This window comes from Puma concolor, chromosome A3, assembly GCF_028749965.1.
Source record: "Puma concolor isolate L17-30 chromosome A3, mPumCon1.1.hap2, whole genome shotgun sequence".
Lineage (NCBI taxonomy): Eukaryota > Metazoa > Chordata > Mammalia > Carnivora > Felidae > Puma > Puma concolor.
The window spans coordinates 37,853,059-37,869,952 of NC_141669.1; the positions used below are offsets into that span (position 1 = coordinate 37,853,059).

The 16,894-nt window shown below is 40.6% G+C and overlaps 1 protein-coding gene across 2 annotated transcripts in view; it reads left to right on the forward strand.

Annotated features, from left to right (window-relative positions):
* Positions 1 to 4,498: 4,498 nt before the first annotated feature.
* ZC3H6 (zinc finger CCCH-type containing 6) overlaps positions 4,499 to 16,894 on the forward strand; it is a 70,225-nt gene continuing 57,829 nt past the window's right edge. For both annotated transcript variants that reach the window (XM_086700578.1, XM_086700579.1), the window contains exon 1: positions 4,499 to 4,949. In XM_086700578.1, the coding sequence (XP_086556704.1) occupies positions 4,918 to 4,949 (32 nt within the window). In that variant the 5' untranslated portion in view covers positions 4,499 to 4,917. The remainder of the gene's footprint in view (positions 4,950 to 16,894) is intronic.

Here is a 16,894-nt window from a genome sequence, read left to right on the forward strand (position 1 = left end):
CCTGAAGGAAAGTCCCATCACCATTTCATAAAGTACTCATGCAGCCTGTGAAAAGCCAGCCATATGAGTGGCCATCTTGGAGCTGATCTGCCAACGTGACTCCAGCTTCAGGAGAATCTGGAACAGGACCACCCCAGCTAAGTAGCTCCTGGATTCCTGACCCACAGAAAATATAAGAAGATAAATAATTATGTTACTGGACTCAGGTCTTTGGACCCAGCCATAGTAGAAATGAGGCTGGACCCAAAATTTAAAAGCACAGGCAAGGCTTTATTATGGGGGCAACAGCTACAGCTGGAGAGAGACAGGTAGTGACAAAGGTGTCAAACTGGCTCTCTGAACAATAGTCAAGGGAACTTTTTTTCCCCTACATGTATTTATTTTTGAGAGACAGAGCACAAGTGGGGAAGGGGCAGAGAGAGAATGAGACGCAGAATCCAAAGCAGGCTCCAGGCTCCGAGCTGTCAGCACACAGCCTGATGTGGGGCTCGAACTCACAAACTGGGAGATCACGACCTGAGCTGAAGTTGGACACTTATCCAACTAAGCCATCCAGGTGCCCCTCAAGGGAACTTTTAAAGGGACTGAGGTGGGAAAGGAGGGATGTTTAAGCATGTAGGGGTGAGGAATTCCAGGAAATTTGGGGCACAAGCCCAATTGACAAAACATGCTTCATACATATGTTCTGGGTGTTGTCTCCACTTCTGGGTGCATTTTTTAGCATTATAATGAGGGAAAAAGTCAGTGAAAATAAATGTGCTGCCCATCTTATATCAGACTAGTCTGAACCTGGTCTAGTCTTGTTCCTTGGCTGGGGCTTTGCAAGAAAAAGCAGTAACAGCTCACGTGTTGCTCTGCAAGAGAAGTGTTAACAGCCATGTGGGAGAGTTCCGGGTGCATAGGGTTTTGTTCCCAAGGTCCCTGTCTCATTTATGTTTTTTTTTTTAAATTTTTTTTTCAACGTTTATTTATTTTTGGGACAGAGAGAGACAGAGCATGAACGGGGGAGGGGCAGAGAGAGAGGGAGACACAGAATCGGAAACAGGCTCCAGGCTCTGAGCCATCAGCCCAGAGCCTGACGCGGGGCTCGAACTCACAGACCGCGAGATCGTGACCTGGCTTTAGTCGGACGCTTAACCGACTGCGCCACCCAGGCGCCCCTCATTTATGTTTTAAACCCACAAAGTTTTGGAAAAATTTGCTATGCAGCAATAGATAAGTGATGTCACTATCATTATAAAGCAGCTGGCCTAAACACAGAATTATCATATTCTACTCCGAGGGTATATACACCAAAGAATTGAAAACCGGGACTCAAACAGATATTTGCATACTCATATTCACTGCAGCATTATTCACAAGAGCGAATAAGTGGAAACAACCCAAGGAATGGATAAATCAATTGTGGTATATACACATACAATGGAATATTATTCAGCCATACAAAGGAATAAAATTCATACACATGCTACAAATGATGAACCCTGAAAACAGTATGCTAAGTGAAGTAAGTCTGCCTCAAGAGCATAAATTACTGGGGCACCTGGGTGGTTCAATGGGTTAAGTGTCCAACTTCTGCTCAGGTCACGATCTCACGGTTCGTGGGTTCGAGCCCCATGTCGGGCTCTGTGCTAACAGCTTGGAGTCTGGAACCTGCTTCGGATTCTGTGTCTCACTCTCTCTCTGCCCCTCCCCCACTCATGCGTTGTCTCACTCTATCAAAAATAAATAAATGTAAAAAAACATTTTTTTTAAAGGCATACATTACTATGTTTACACTTATATGAGGTATCTAGAATGGGCAAATCACAGAGAAAAATAATAGATTAGAGACTTTCGGTGCTGGGAGAGAGGGGAAATGGGAGTCATTGCTTGATGGTTACAGTTTCTGTTAGGGGTGATGAAAAAGTTTAGAAGCAGACAGTGATAGCTGCACAGCAGTATGTAGTTAATGCCACTGAATTGTCACTTCAAAATGGTTAAAACAGCAAATGTTATATCATATATTTTACCACACACACAAAAAAGCAACTGACCTAATAAGATGTTGGAATGGCCTCTTGAGGACCAGTTTCAGTACCAGCTAGATGCAAAGTACGTTTTGTGGACATATGCTATAAATCAGCAATCAATAATATGGTGCTATTTCTCCCATAGTCGGGATTCGTGGGTCTGGGAGTCAAATCATGGAAATGGGAGTGGACCCTTCCTTTATCATCTCTCTGACATCCTAGTAAAATTTTTGTGTTGTTGTTGTTTTGTTTTTTTTTAATTTTTGCTTCTAATCGCTAAAACTTTGGGTTCTACTGGTCAGCAGAGTTTTTCAACCTCAACATTTTGACATTTTGGTTTGAGTAATTGTGGGAGACAGTTCTGTGCATAATAGGATGTTTAGCAGCATCCCTGGCCTCTCCCCACTAGATGCCAGTAGCACTCCTTCCCCTGTTGGCACCTGTATAGTTGTTACAGTTTTTGTGTGCATTAGGGGTGGGGATGATTGTCAAAGATAAACAAAGCCAGGCATTAAAGTAGCAATATTTTTATTCAGTTTTTATTCAGAGAAAGAGCTGAGCTCCAGATTGTGCAGGGGTGACTGGGCGTTTTAAAGGGACAATGAAATAATGTATAATTCAATTTACATGAAATGTTCAAAAAGGCAAATCTTTAGAGACAGAAAGTAGATTATCAGTTGCCTGACACCGGTGTGGCAAGACAGGATTAATTGTAAATAGGCACTTGGGGGAAGGGAATGTTCTGAAACTGAATGTTGGTGATAGCTGCATAATTCGGTAAATTTACTAACAGTCATATAAGTGTACACTTAAAATGGGTAAATTTTCAGGCATATGTTTTAATATCAAAAGAGCTATTTTTAAAAAAATAAAGGGAAAATGAGAAGTGGGCTATCCAAATTAGCTACAATAAGACCTAGGTAAAATGGTTTACAATAAATAAGGTCCTGAGATTCTAATCTAACTCCGAATGTTAATTGTTACTCCCGACAAAATAGATCTACTTTTCGAATGTTTACTAGTAATGTATTATGTCAAAATGTGGTGGATGCCCGCAGAATTATCTATCAGTGTGCAGGTCTTATCAATGGCTACATTCAACTTAAAAAAAAAAAAAAGTGCTATTTTTTTCCTTTTTCAATGTACATATCCAATTTTTTTTCGTTTTAAAATTTAACCGACTAATTGCGATTGCTTCCGAATGCACTGCATTTACGCATTAGCCAGATGCATTTATACCACAAAGTCATATATCTGAGAGGATTTACCATTAAGTCCATCATTTCATTACAAAACAAGGAACTTTCCTTCGGAACTAAATAATTTACTGAATAGGCCAAAACATTGAGTTATCATTAAAAAATTATTTCCAGGGGCGCCTGGGGGGCTCAGCCGGTTAAGCATCCGACTTCAGCTCAGGTCATGACCTCAGTCTGTGAGTTCGAGCCCCTCGTAGGGCTCTGTGCTGACAGCTCAGAGCCTGGAGCCTGCTTCGGATTCTGTCTCCCTTTCTCTCTGCCCCTCCCCTGCTCATGCGGTCTCTGTCTCAAAAATAAATAAAAATATTTTAAAAAATAAATAAAAATATTTCCAAAGGTCACACTGTTCATAAGTATAAAAACATGTGACGGCTAGTTTTTGTGTGTGTTTATTATTGACAGAGAGAGTTAGACAGAGCATGAGCGGGGGAGGGGCAGAGAGAGAGAGGGAGACATAGAATCTGAAACCTCCTCCGAGCTGTCAGCACAGAGCCCCGGCACGGGGCTCGAACGCACGGACAGCAAGCTCATGACCTGAGCCAAAGTCCGACGCTCAGCCGACTGAGCCACCCAGGCACCCCTAGTTAATATATACATACATATAAATAAAATATTCGTGTATATTTCCAGATGGAATGTTAATGTTTTTACTATATAACTTAAATCTGATTTAGTTTTGTTTTCTTTTATTAACTAATAATCAGGTAGGTAAATTTAGTATTAACTATCAGAAAAAGTCACGTCAACCCATTTTTCTCAAAACGCATTCCCAAGCACTAAACATTACAAAAAGATAGGTGCTACTTTGTAAGAGAATGTACATTTCCCCATTATTTAAGCGACCGAAGTGATTTTTTTTTTTTTTTTCACTCTACTCGCGAGTTCTTTATCACCCCACGCGACCACGCCGCAGAAGGGCTTTGAGGGCCTGTTTGTTAGGGGGCGTCTTGAACCAGACTTCCGCCCGTTTCCCCGCGGGCTTTCACAAGACGGGCCCGGAGGGCCCGAAGAAGGCCCGACGGGCCTCCTACCCCGCCCAGTACTACTCCAGGCGCCGCCCGGCCCCTCCAGCTAGCTGCCGCCTCCGCCGTTCACTGAGAAGGATGGGAACCCGCCCCTGGAGGTGATTGACGGACTGCCTCCTCCAATGGCCAACGCGTTCGGCTCCGGCGGGCCGGGCAAGGGCCGCGGCACGCGGAGGAATCTCTCCTGCCCTTTAGTCCCGGGCTAGGTGTTGCGGCAGGCGCCATTTTATCGAGCCGCCTGTCTCGGGTGCCGCCATGTTGGTGAGGAGAAATCACCGTTACGGCCAGTGTCCAAATCCCCGCGTCGCTGCACGCCGCCCGCTCGCCCGCTCCCAAGCCTCAGCCACCGGCGGCGAATAGAGACTAAAGCGGCAGCGCCGGCAGCGCGGGGCCGTTGCCCAGTGTTTGCAGTTAGAGTCCCATCTCTCTGGCGTGGTTGTTAATAGACTGGAAAGTCTGTGTCTGTGTCGCTCACTAGTAACCGTGAGTTTTTACCACTTCGTCACCTCTCGGCGGCGGCCGGGAGCAGGTACCCGCAGGCGGCGCAGGGGTCCTCCCCGCGCCCCGCCGCCGCCGGCCTCGCAGACCTGTCCTCCAGCCCCGCCCCGTTCTTGACCAAACATGACAGACTCTGAACATGCAGGGCACGACAGGTCGGGAACCCTTCTTGTCTGTCTTTCTGTCGGATGAGAGGAGGGGTCTGGGGCGGCGGGAGCGGGCCGGGGCCGCGCGCCTCCTGCATGACTTAGACGTCTCTGTGTGGCTCCATCAGTTCCATGACGTGCGCCCTTATGTAAAGCCCAGGCTGGCGGCCGCGGGGGAGGTCGGCCCGGCCGCGCCCGCCTCCCGGCGCCGGGGTCCTTTCCGGCCGGCCCCGCCCCCGGCCCGCACGTGCGAGCCCCCCGCCCCCGGGCGGCTCCGTCTGCCGTTCGGTCTGCGCCCGGCGCCTCCCGCGTGCGGGCTCGGTGCTGCGGTCCAGCCTGGGCTGAAATGAAGCCTCTCCCAGCCCAGGGTCCGCCGTTCACTTCCTGATGGGACGAGCCAGGAATTTGTAATAGCCGGTGTTCTGTTTGACTACTACTCTAGCACACTCCTAAAAATAAACTTGGTGTTTTTTGTTTTTTTTTTTTTGTTTTTTTTTTTTTAAGGAAAAACTTAAACCCCCAAAGGCCATGTGTTTATAGTCTTAACCCCTTGGAATTTGAAATAGTAAGTTTCAAGTTAAAAATGTTAGGTTTTGCAAAGCTTAGTGTAGCACAGTTTTCTTCTAAAGTGAAAACCCCGCGGATTATCCCATCTAGCTGCATTTTCTAAATACTGTGTATAATTTGAACATTTAACTGAGATTCTGATATTTTTGCTAGGCCTTGAACAGTTTTGGTTCTTTTAGTGTTTTGGGCGTATTTACATATTTTAGTAGCGCAAATAGCATATTTAAGTTTGGGTTAGGTTTTTATTTTACATTGATATCTATCTTAATCATTAAAAAAAAGGAGGGCTTTAGTTCGTTAAAATTACTGGAATGAAATCTGTTGAATCTAATCCTTATTTACAATATTTAAAAATATGGAACTCTGCAGTGACTCCTTAGGGAATAGAAGTAATCAAAAGTATACATTGTACTCTAGTCTAAACCGTACAAATTGCTTAAATTTTACCTGTGGAGTAATGTGATATGCTTTTGGTAAAGCATTCCAAACACTTAAAAAAAAAAAAAAAAAAAAACCACAAGCAGAAATAACAAACATCATTGAAATTCGGAATATCTAAATATTTGGCAACCTTGAGAGTGATAAAGATATTTCAACAACTCTCATAAGGTAATAATACAAGTAGATCACCAAGCAAGTCAATTAAACATGCAGTAATTTTTGGAAAGTAAAAAGAAAAAACACTCCTAAAAATTATGGCTATTTAGGCTTGCACTTGACATATTTTCATGATTATTTTACATTATCTTGTCATTAAAATGACATAATTCTTGGAATGGGTTAATTAATATTTTGAGAAATTTCCCACTCTGAATATCTGTGGACAAACCAATGACTGGGTTTTGCTAATGGCAGCTAAAGTTCATAATTTTGTATGGAAGAAGGAAATACGTTCTCTGTTCACAAGGCAGCTTCAATATGTAGAATTATGTATTCTATGTAATGAAGAAACCATGTCACCAAATTCAGATATTGAAATAATTTTGCTAGCAAGGAACTCTGATGCCAGACTTTAAAAAGACTTTGGAATTTTAAAATAATGAATTACAGGGCGTATGGGTGGCTCAGTCGGTTAAGCATCTGACTCTTGATTTCTGCTCAGGTTATGATCTCAGTTTGTTGAATTGAGCCTTTCTTCCCCCTTGGACTCTGTGTCAGAACAAGATTTTAAATGGGAATGGAAATTCTCAGAAGGCAACTTCTTTTTTTCTTTAAAAAAAATTGTGGTTCTTGAATTTTAAAAACATTTATTTATTTTGAGAGCGCACATGCATGAGTGCACAACTGGGGGAAGGGCAGAAAGAGATGGGGGGAGAGAGAGAGAGAGAGAGAGAATGAGAGAATCTCAAGCAGCCTCCTTGCTGGCAGCCAGGATTCAGGGCTTGATCTCACGAACTGTGAAGTCATGACTTGAGCCAAAACCAAGAGTTGGATGCTTAATGGACTAAGCCACCCTGGCACTCCTCTTGTACATGTTTTATATGATGAACATTTTGTACAAGGTTTGTTTGCCAGCTTTAAAAAAAAAATACCCATTTGGTGTACTTTTCTTTAAATATTTCCATGTCTGGAGTGAAAACATGGTATTTTTATTAGTGTTAACTAATATAATAATACCGATAAATAAATTTGTGGGTATATAGAATGTTAGTAGAGGACTTCTGCATAGGATCTGAGAAATCAATAATAGAGGTGGAGAAGGAGTTGGGGAGAATCCAAAGTGAGACAAAATACTTAACCTCTTTTCATTCATCTCTTCCCTTTCATCTAGTTCTCTTTGGCACAGCTTCAGCCACCTAGCTTTATATTTCACAGGATGTTAATCCAATTAAAACAATTCACAAACAACTTTTAAAGGCTAAATACTGTGAGTTCCTGTTTTGGACACATGTACAGTGGAGTAGGAAAGATAGATACATACCTAAGTATTACATAATTTTCTGAAATATTCTAAAAATGAGTTTTACAGGGCCTGCACTGGGAAAAATGGTAATTTTAACATGAACAATATAAGACCTTGTGATTCTGAGAGTCTTTAATTGTTAAGAGATATGTAGAATAATTTCCTTTAGGAGGAAGTTATTCTTTGCCCATTATGAGCAACCTTCCCACCTCCTCACCTCCTTCTTTTCCTCCTCTCCCCACTTTTCTTCCTCATGTAAAACAAGAACAGCAAAACTCCCAACTAGTCAGAATTACAGTGTGTGTATGTATGTGTGTGTATATATGTATGCATACACATATATGTGTGTATATATACATATATACATATCTGTGTGTGTGTGTACAATATATATAAAGATTATTTATTTTGAGAGAGAGAACACAAGCCGGGTAGCAGCAGAGGGAGAGAGAGAGAGAATCCCTCTCACAAACCATGAGATCATGACCTGAGCCAAAAACAAGAGTCAGTTAATCAACTGAGCCACCTAGGCACCCCTATACAAGTTTATATTATTTCCCTCTTCTCTCTCCCTTGCACATAATGATTGAAACCTTACTAAGAGATGGCACTGGAGAATCTGAAGGGATGAGGATGTAGAAGATGATTACACTTTACATTTGTAATAGGGCTTTCATTTGATTCTCACATTAATCCCATGAGGAGGCATATAGTATTACAGCATTCAGTACCTTGTCTAGGGGATCCCACAGATGGAGACTAGATAGCACACAGGTATGCAAACTTCTACTTGTATTATTTTCACTCTTCATTAAGTCTGCATAGGGATGCAGTGCACTAAGTTCCAGCCTTTACTTTCTGAATTGTTGTGGGTTGTAATGTGGTAAATCTAAGAAACCCCTGCATTCGCAGTAAAACCTAAGTTTTGATCATCATTTTTCCTCTCACTTGGTTAATATTTTTTGTTTTTCATGATTGTTTATCTTATTTGTGAAATAAGGTAGTTGAATTAGGTGATACTCATCTCTCTTCCCATTTTAGTCAATATTAATTTAAAAAATTGCAGATGCCTTATCTCACATTAGAGTTCACTTGATGTTATATACAATATTTGGTTTGTAAATTACTATGTATACTTGAGCAAATGCCTTCCCTCACTAGGCTATTAATGTTTTATATATATATATATATGTTTACATATATATGTACATATATATTTGTTTATATGTGTATATATATGTTTATATATATGTATATATGTATGTATATACGTATACACCCACACACATATATTTTTCTTTTTAAAGAGAAAGAGAGCAAGCTTGCATGCAAGTTGGGGAGGGGCAGAGAGAGGGTGAGAGAGAGTCTCAAGCAGGCTCCTTGCTAAACATGGAGGGCTCAATTTGATGACCCTGGGATCATGACCTGAGCTGAAACCCAAGAGTTGGCCGCTCAGATTGAGCCACCCAGGCGGCCTTATTTTATTTTTAATTGTGGTAAAATACACATGTAAAATTTACATCTTAACTATTTGTAATTGTACAGTTCAGTAGTGTTAAGGACCTACACATTGTTATACAACCAATCTTCAGAACTCTTTTTGTCTTGCAAAACTTAAATTGTATCATTAGTTTATTTTTTACTCCTGAATCTACTCATTTAACTATTGTGAAAACTACCAAAGTGAGCTTTTCTTTAGCAAATATAAAAAACTCAAGTTCTACGTCATGTTCAGGTTTGATGTTGGAAACCACTTTGACTCTTAGAAAGACATTTTTCTTTTCTTAGCCCTTCATAAACAAATCATTTCATTTACTTTTGAATTTTCATTGATTAAATTTCCATTCAGCAGAATTCTGTGCCAAGTATATAGTGTTAAGCACTGAGGAAACAAATCTGAATACAATCTCACTGAATTTGCTCTCTAGGATCTTATAATCTAGTAAAAGAAACAGACTGGTAAATATATAATTGCAGCACCAGTCATATAATAGAGGTATAAACTGAAGGTGGTAGTGGCATAGATGGGGGATTCATGGAGACATCATGTCTGGAGGATGAGTAAAAATTTGGCCAGAGACAAATATATGAAAAGCATGAAGAAGTAAAATGGCATAGTAGGTTTAGAGATGATAAAAGTGTTAGTATGTGAAGCATGTACAACATATTTTGGGGAATGAGGAAAAGGCTTCCGTGAATTAGGAATCTGACCCTGAATGATGTAAAGATCTCATCAAAGTTTTTAATTTTTTGATTTTTTTGTAGTTTATTTAAGTAATCTCTTTACCCAACGTGGGGCTCAAACTCAAGACCCCGAGATCAAGAATCACATGTTCTTCTGACTGAGCCAGTCAGGCACCCCTCTCATCAAGTTTTTTAAGCAGGAGAATGTTCAGGTGCATTTTTTGGCATGATACCTGGAGGCTAGGAGGAGGCAGACTATGGAAAGGGATATCAGTAGAAGAAAGACAAGTTAGGGAGCTTTCAATGATTTCATGAAATATTAAGCAGCTAATATTTAGTATATATTGTTTTGGACTTGGGAAAGATAGCAATAAAGAAAAAAATCCTTTACCCAATGGAGCTTACATTTGCTTTAGAGAAAAAGATGATAAACATGAAAAACAAATGTGATCAATGCTGATAGAAAGGAAGGTGGGTTATCCTATGGGTGTGGGAAGGGTATTTCCATCTTAAGTAGGGTATGTTAGGGAAACATTCAACTGAAAAAGGAACATTTGAACAAAGCCCTAGAATGAGCAATCCAGGCCCAGTACATCTGGGAGAAAAGCATTCTAGATAAAGGGAACAGAAGGTGGAGAAAGCCTAGAACTAGGAATGAGCCTAGTGTAATTAAGGAAAAAAGGGGGCAGTGTGGCTAGAGAAAAGAATGGGCAAGGGGAAGAGAAGTAAGAGATGAAGTTGGATGGGCAAGGGTGACTGTGTAGGGCCTTGGAAGGCCATATTAGGGAACTTGGATTTCACTCTGAGTGGTATGGGAGCCACTGGAGGATTTGAACAGAGGAGGTGCAAGGTGATGCTATAGTAAAAGAATGGTAAAAAGGAAGTTGCTTGACGTAATATAAGTGACAAGTGATGATGGTTTAGGCCAAGGAGGTGAAAATGGTTGGATTTTGGATATGGTTTGAAGATAGAACCAATAGGATTTGCTGATGGGTGTGGAGCATGAAAAAAGGGAATGAATCAAAGCCACTGTAAAAATCTAGAAATTGGGTAACGAGGACCTAATCAAAAGCATTGACAGTAAGAAGGCAGACAAAAGTCAAAATTCATGGGATATTTCTTAGCATTGATAGAACTGGAGGTAAAGATCTGAGAGTTTTTAACAAAGATGTTAGTCTAGATGCTGAGATCACCCAGCTATGTGTAGTAGACCATGAAGAAGACAGGTTTTCTGGAAGCCAAGAGAGGAGAACGTTTCAAGGAAGGGGTGATCACAGAGCAGGTAAAGGAAAGGGTTGAAAACTGGTCACAGGATATACTAAATTAGGACTCTTATTTTTTTTTTAATTTTTTTTTAACGTTTATTTATTTTTGAGACAGAGGGAGACAGAGCATGAATGGGGGAGGGTCAGAGAGAGGGAGACACAGAATCTGAAACAGGCTCCAGGCTCTGAGCTGTCAGCACAGAGCCCGTCGCGGGGCTCGAACTCATGGACCGTGAGATCATGACCTGAGCCGAAGTCAGCTGCCTAACCGACTGAGCCACCCAGGTGCCCCAAATTAGGACTTTTAAAAACATGAATGAAACAGTACTGCAGGGCTTGCAAACAGCTGGCCTTCAGACCAAATATCTTGTTTGCCTGACAGGATGTTTAACAATACTTGTGCTTGAATGCCACTAGACTTGTGGTCTTCATCCTTCACAATCTTTTCACTGATCCTTTCTTTGCATATTCAGCACCTAAGGTCTGCTTATGAAGTGACTTGCTGACCACTTATGCATTTGAGTTTGTGACCTTTTGTTATGCGATGAAGTCAAGTGTTCACCTGGACAGACAAGTGATCTGACTTCCAAAAAAATCTCAGAGAGATGGGTGACCTTGAATTCACCAAGTCAAGCCTCCGGCCAGTCTAGGGCTGTCAGAATATATTTTGTGCATCGATGCCCCCAGTGGTCTTGCTTTAATCTCTCAGATTCAGAAACTGATCAGTCTCAGGGCTGATCAGACTTGGGGATGTTAATTCATGCTAAAAAATAATAACAGTGGTTAACATTTTTAAAACTTTTTTTTTTTTTTAAGTTTATTTCTTTTTGAGAGAGAGCAAAAGCAGGGGAGGGACACAGAGAGAGGATGACACAGAATCTGAAGCAGGCTTCAGGCTCTGAGCTGTCAGCACAGAACCTGATGCGGGACTCCAGTTTATGAACCACGAGATCATCACTTGAGCCAAAGTTGGACACTTAACCAACTGAGCCAGTCATGCGCCCCAACAGTGGCTAACATTGTTATGGTGCTTACTATATGCCAGGTTCTGTTTTAAGTGCTTTCCATGAATTACTTCATTTAATCTTCACAATAACCGTGTATAACAGCCCTCGTTTTACAAATGAAGAGAGATTGATGAATTTCCCAAGGTCACAGAGTAAATCAGTGGGAACTCAAGTAATCTGATTGTAGAGCTTACACTTTTATTTGAGGATAGACATCTCTATCACAAGAGAATGTGTATGTGTATATCAGAATACCAATTCAGTCATGTAAAATGAGGATAAGATGTTTTCACCAGGGAGGGTATTCTCTCCATATAGGCTACTATATGGAAAACCAAATTATCAAAAGTTGCTTAATGAACAGGAGTATGGGATTAGAATGAAGGAGTTGATTGTAAATGACTGCAATTTTAAATGGCATCAGGCTCTAATAAAGTTCATAATATATCTGCCAAGCAGTTACTTGCATCTGTCAGCTTTACAGGATATCCTCTTTCCTGAGCAGTGCTTACATGGGCACTGGCCACATTTGTCTCTTCACCTTTCCTTTTTCAACATTTCTATTGTTAAACAGCCCTCCTTTCTGATAGGTACATTTCTTCTCGTTGCATGTTAATGTCTTAAATTTAGTCATCTTTTACTTGGTCCTGTGTGTCTGACTTCTTCATCTCTGTTTTGGTTATCTTCTTTTCATTTTATGGTTGAACTTTCTGAGGTCATTCCTATTTCTTGTATCTTTTTTGAAGTGTTTGGTTCCTGGGAGATACTATTTGACTGCTGATGCCATGTACCAACGCAGATAGTAGTTACTGGATGACCTTAGCAAAAGCAGTTTTAGCAGATTATTACTACTCTTGGCAAAGAGCAACGTTTCTCTATTGTAAAATGATTTTGTATTTGTTTTCTTTTGCTTTACTTTTTTATTTTTATTTTTTCAACGTTTATTTATTTTTGGGACAGAGAGACAGAGCATGAACAGGGGAGGGGCAGAGAGAGAGGGAGACACAGAATCGGAAACAGGCTCCAGGCTCTGAGCCATCAGCCCAGAGCCCGACGCGGGGCTCGAACTCACGGACCGCGAGATCGTGACCTGGCTGAAGTCGGACGCTTAACCGACTGCGCCACCCAGGCGCCCCTTTTGCTTTACTTTTTTAATGTGAGTTCATGGCTTAACATTACTAATTTGAATGAACTTTTTATTTTTTTTTAAATTTTTTTTTTCAACGTTTATTTATTTTTTGGGACAGAGAGAGACAGAGCCTGAATGGGGGAGGGGCAGAGAGAGAGGGAGACACAGAATCGGAAACAGGCTCCAGGCTCTGAGCCATCAGCCCAGAGCCCGACGCGGGGCTCGAACTCACGGACCGTGAGATCGTGACCTGGCTGAAGTCGGACGCTTAACCGACTGCGCCACCCAGGCGCCCCTTGAATGAACTTTTTAAAAAGTAATTACTTTTGAGACAGAGAGCAAGTGAGTGTGAGCTGGAGAGGGGCAGAAAGAGAGAGAGAGAGAGAGAGAGATGGGGATCCAAGCAGGCTCTGCCTGTCAGCACAGAGCCTGACACGGGGTTTGAACTCACGAATTGTGAGATCATGACCTGAGCTGAAGTCCCAACACTCAACCAGCTGAGCCACCCAGGAGCCCCCAAATGAACTTTTTTATTACTTCAACTTTCATAAATCATACCCACATTTTTCAATGGCAAGTAACCAAAGCAAGTCCCAAGAAGTGTTTAAAGGGAATCCTAAGTTAATTATCATTAAAAGGATAAAACCATGTAAAAATCAACAACAATCTATTTATAAAAGTGATAGAAAAGGGGCACCTTGGTGGCTCAGTTGACTGAGCATCCGACTTTGGCTCAGGTCATTATCTCGCATTGCAGTCCGTGGGTTCGAGCCCTGCATCAGTTTCTGTGCTGATGGTTCAAAGCCTGGAGCTTGCTTTGGATTGTGTGTCTCCCTCTTTTTTTGCCCCTACCCCATTCACACTCTGTGTGTCTGTCTCTCTCTCTCAAAAATGAATAAACATTAAAAAAAAATGGTAGAAAAAAAAGAACCTAGATTTAGAACTCATGATACTTAATATTTTACATATATTGCTATTTCTAATCCACATGCTTTAATTCATTTGATCCACATAGAAAGAACAGATATTATTATCTTCATTTTGTAGTTTAGGAAACAGGTTAAGAGGGTAAATAACTTGTCCAAGGTGATGAAGCAGCTGAGCGAGAACCAGTCTATGTCTTGTTGCATTCGGTTTCGAGCTCTCTGCCTTGCTGCCATTGCCTCTTAATGGTGGTAAATCTTACTGCATTTACTGATGCTGGATTGGGATATTGGATCCTTAAAAGGGCTTGGGTTTTGTTTTTTTCTTCTTTTAGATATTACTTGATCATGGCAATTTGAGTGTACTTTACTATAAATTCATTTTCTATGACAAAAAGTTTTTCTAAATCCTAAAACATTAAGAATGGAATGTATAAAGAATGTTAATTTTCTCACATATTTTTAAAGAGTATGAAATCAGTTCAATCTTAGTAACTGTGCACATTTTTAGCTGTAGTAAACAAGAATGCTTCTATTGTATATTCATTTTAACCTTTTAAGACAATTTATTGAAAATGCATTGAGGGGTGCCAGGGTGGTTCAGTTGGTTAAGCATATGACTCTTGATCTATGCTCAGGCCATGATCTCACCACAGTTCATGAGATAGAGCCCCAAGTCGGGCTCTGTACTGACAGCCCGGAGCCCGCTTTGGGATTCTCTGTCTTCCCCTCTCTCTCTGCCCCTCCCCCACTCACATGCACACTCTGTCTCTCTCTCTCAAAATAAATAAAATTTAATAGAAAAAAAGAAAATGCATAGAGATCAGAAGAGCCAATACCTCTTTTGCTTGAATTTTCTTTGATGACTGACAGTTGACAATAAAATGTTAGATCACTGGTTCTTGTGTCTGGGCTTTGAATTTTTCAAGAAGTCTGTTCTTTGGCCCATAAAGGAGCTTCTGGGTTGGTTTATTTTCTATATCCTTGGGATACATAGGAGCCTATTTAAAAAATATGTTTTATGTAAGCAAATGAAAATAGAAGTGAATAATGCATTTATGTAAGAAATACCTACATAGTTTGGCTGTATATATATATTGTAGCAAACATATATATATTTTTGGAATACCAGATATCCAAGTATGAAAACCAATGTTTGACCAAAGCTCAGACTAAAGTTAATATCCCCACCATAGATTAAATTTCTGGAATATGTAAATAATTCTGAAATATTATCCCTCAAATTATTATTAGAAATTTTAGTGGTCTAGTTGTTGTTTTTTCTCCCTTAAGTTTAGTTATTTACTTTGAGAGCGCAGGTGAGCTGGGGAGGGCAGAGAGAGAGAATCCCAATCAGGCTTCACACTGCCAGCCCTCAGCCTGACTTGAACTCATGAACTGTGGTGAGATCATGACATGAGCCCAGATCAAGAGTCTGATGATTAACCAACTCAGCCACCCAGGGACTTCTGTTATACTCTTCTTAAAATCAATAGCTAACTTACCCTATCAATAATATTACTCAGGTTTTCTACTTGGCTATTAGAAAATTGTTAGTTTCTTTTGTACATAAAATGGTTTTCATAATTATTAATTACACATTTTTCTCTTACATTAATGTACATTTGTACTTCATCTCATTGATAAAATTTCAATATATAACACACACAAGAAGATTCTTGTTTTAACACACACAAGAAGATTCTTGTTTTAAGTTCTACCTGTAATACCTTCTAAACCTGGAAAATGAAAATTCAGATACAATAGTAAATCCAGATGACATGGCCTTTTGCATATATATGACCTTGTTGCACTGATTAGATATAATAGTAACTAACTTAAGGATCATGTAATTTCCAGTCATGTCATATCCAGGGATCCAGAAATGGCTTGAAGCAGGCCAAGGCAGAATGGAGGAAACATGTTTTAGCTGGATACCTAGGCCAAAGACTAATTTTGGCATATCTTAAAAAAAAAATCTACTCCTACCACCCTCCCCAACCCTGGAGCCTCATATAGGTAATCTCATATCAGTTAATTTGGCATATTTAAGATTTACAGACCGAGTAGGTTTTTTGGATATTACTGGGTTGTAGGCAGTTTTACCCAGTTCACTATAGATTCATGCAACAAGATGTTTTCAACTTTTGTTCTGATGACATGACACCTAGATTATTTTCTAGCTTTCAAATTCTTTTTTTTTTTCAACGTTTATATATTTTTGGGACAGAGAGAGACAGAGCATGAACGGGGGAGGGGCAGAGAGAGAGGGAGACACAGAATCAGAAACAGGCTCCAGGCTCTGAGCCATCAGCCCAGAGCCTGATGCGGGGCTCGAACTCATGGACCGCGAGATCGTGACCTGGTTGAAGTCGGATGCTTAACCGGCTGCGCCACCCAGGCGCCCCTAGCTTTCAAATTCTAAGAGTGTTTTATTTGCTGAGATTTGTTTCTGTTGAGTTTCCAGCTTCTCCAGTCTATATTGGAGAGCCTAAGTCAGAAGGATAAATTGAAAGGGAATGAGACTAAATTAATTTTAGCTTAGTGAGATACCTGAGATAGTAAATGAAATTTTAAAAAGAATAATTTTGGGGGCGCTTGGATGGCTCAGTTGGTTGAGCGTCTGACTTTGGCTCAGGTCATGATATCACGACCTGTGAGTTCGAGCCCCACATGGGGCTCTGTGCTGACAGCTCAGAGCCTGGATCCTGCTTCGGATTCTGTGTCCCTCTCTCTGCCCCTTTCTCGCTCATGCTCTCTCTCAAGAATAAATAAAACATTAAAAAAAAAAGAATAATTTTTAAAATGTAGTGTCAAAAAAACTTGTGACAAGTTCACACAGTTTTGTTTTATTCCCCTAATAGTTTGTCTCGCTTATGGCATAAAGTATGTTTGAGGAGTAATGTTATCCTTCATGGTGTCAAACATACAAGCTCAAGGATATTTTTTAAAATTCTTCATTTCATAGATTAATAT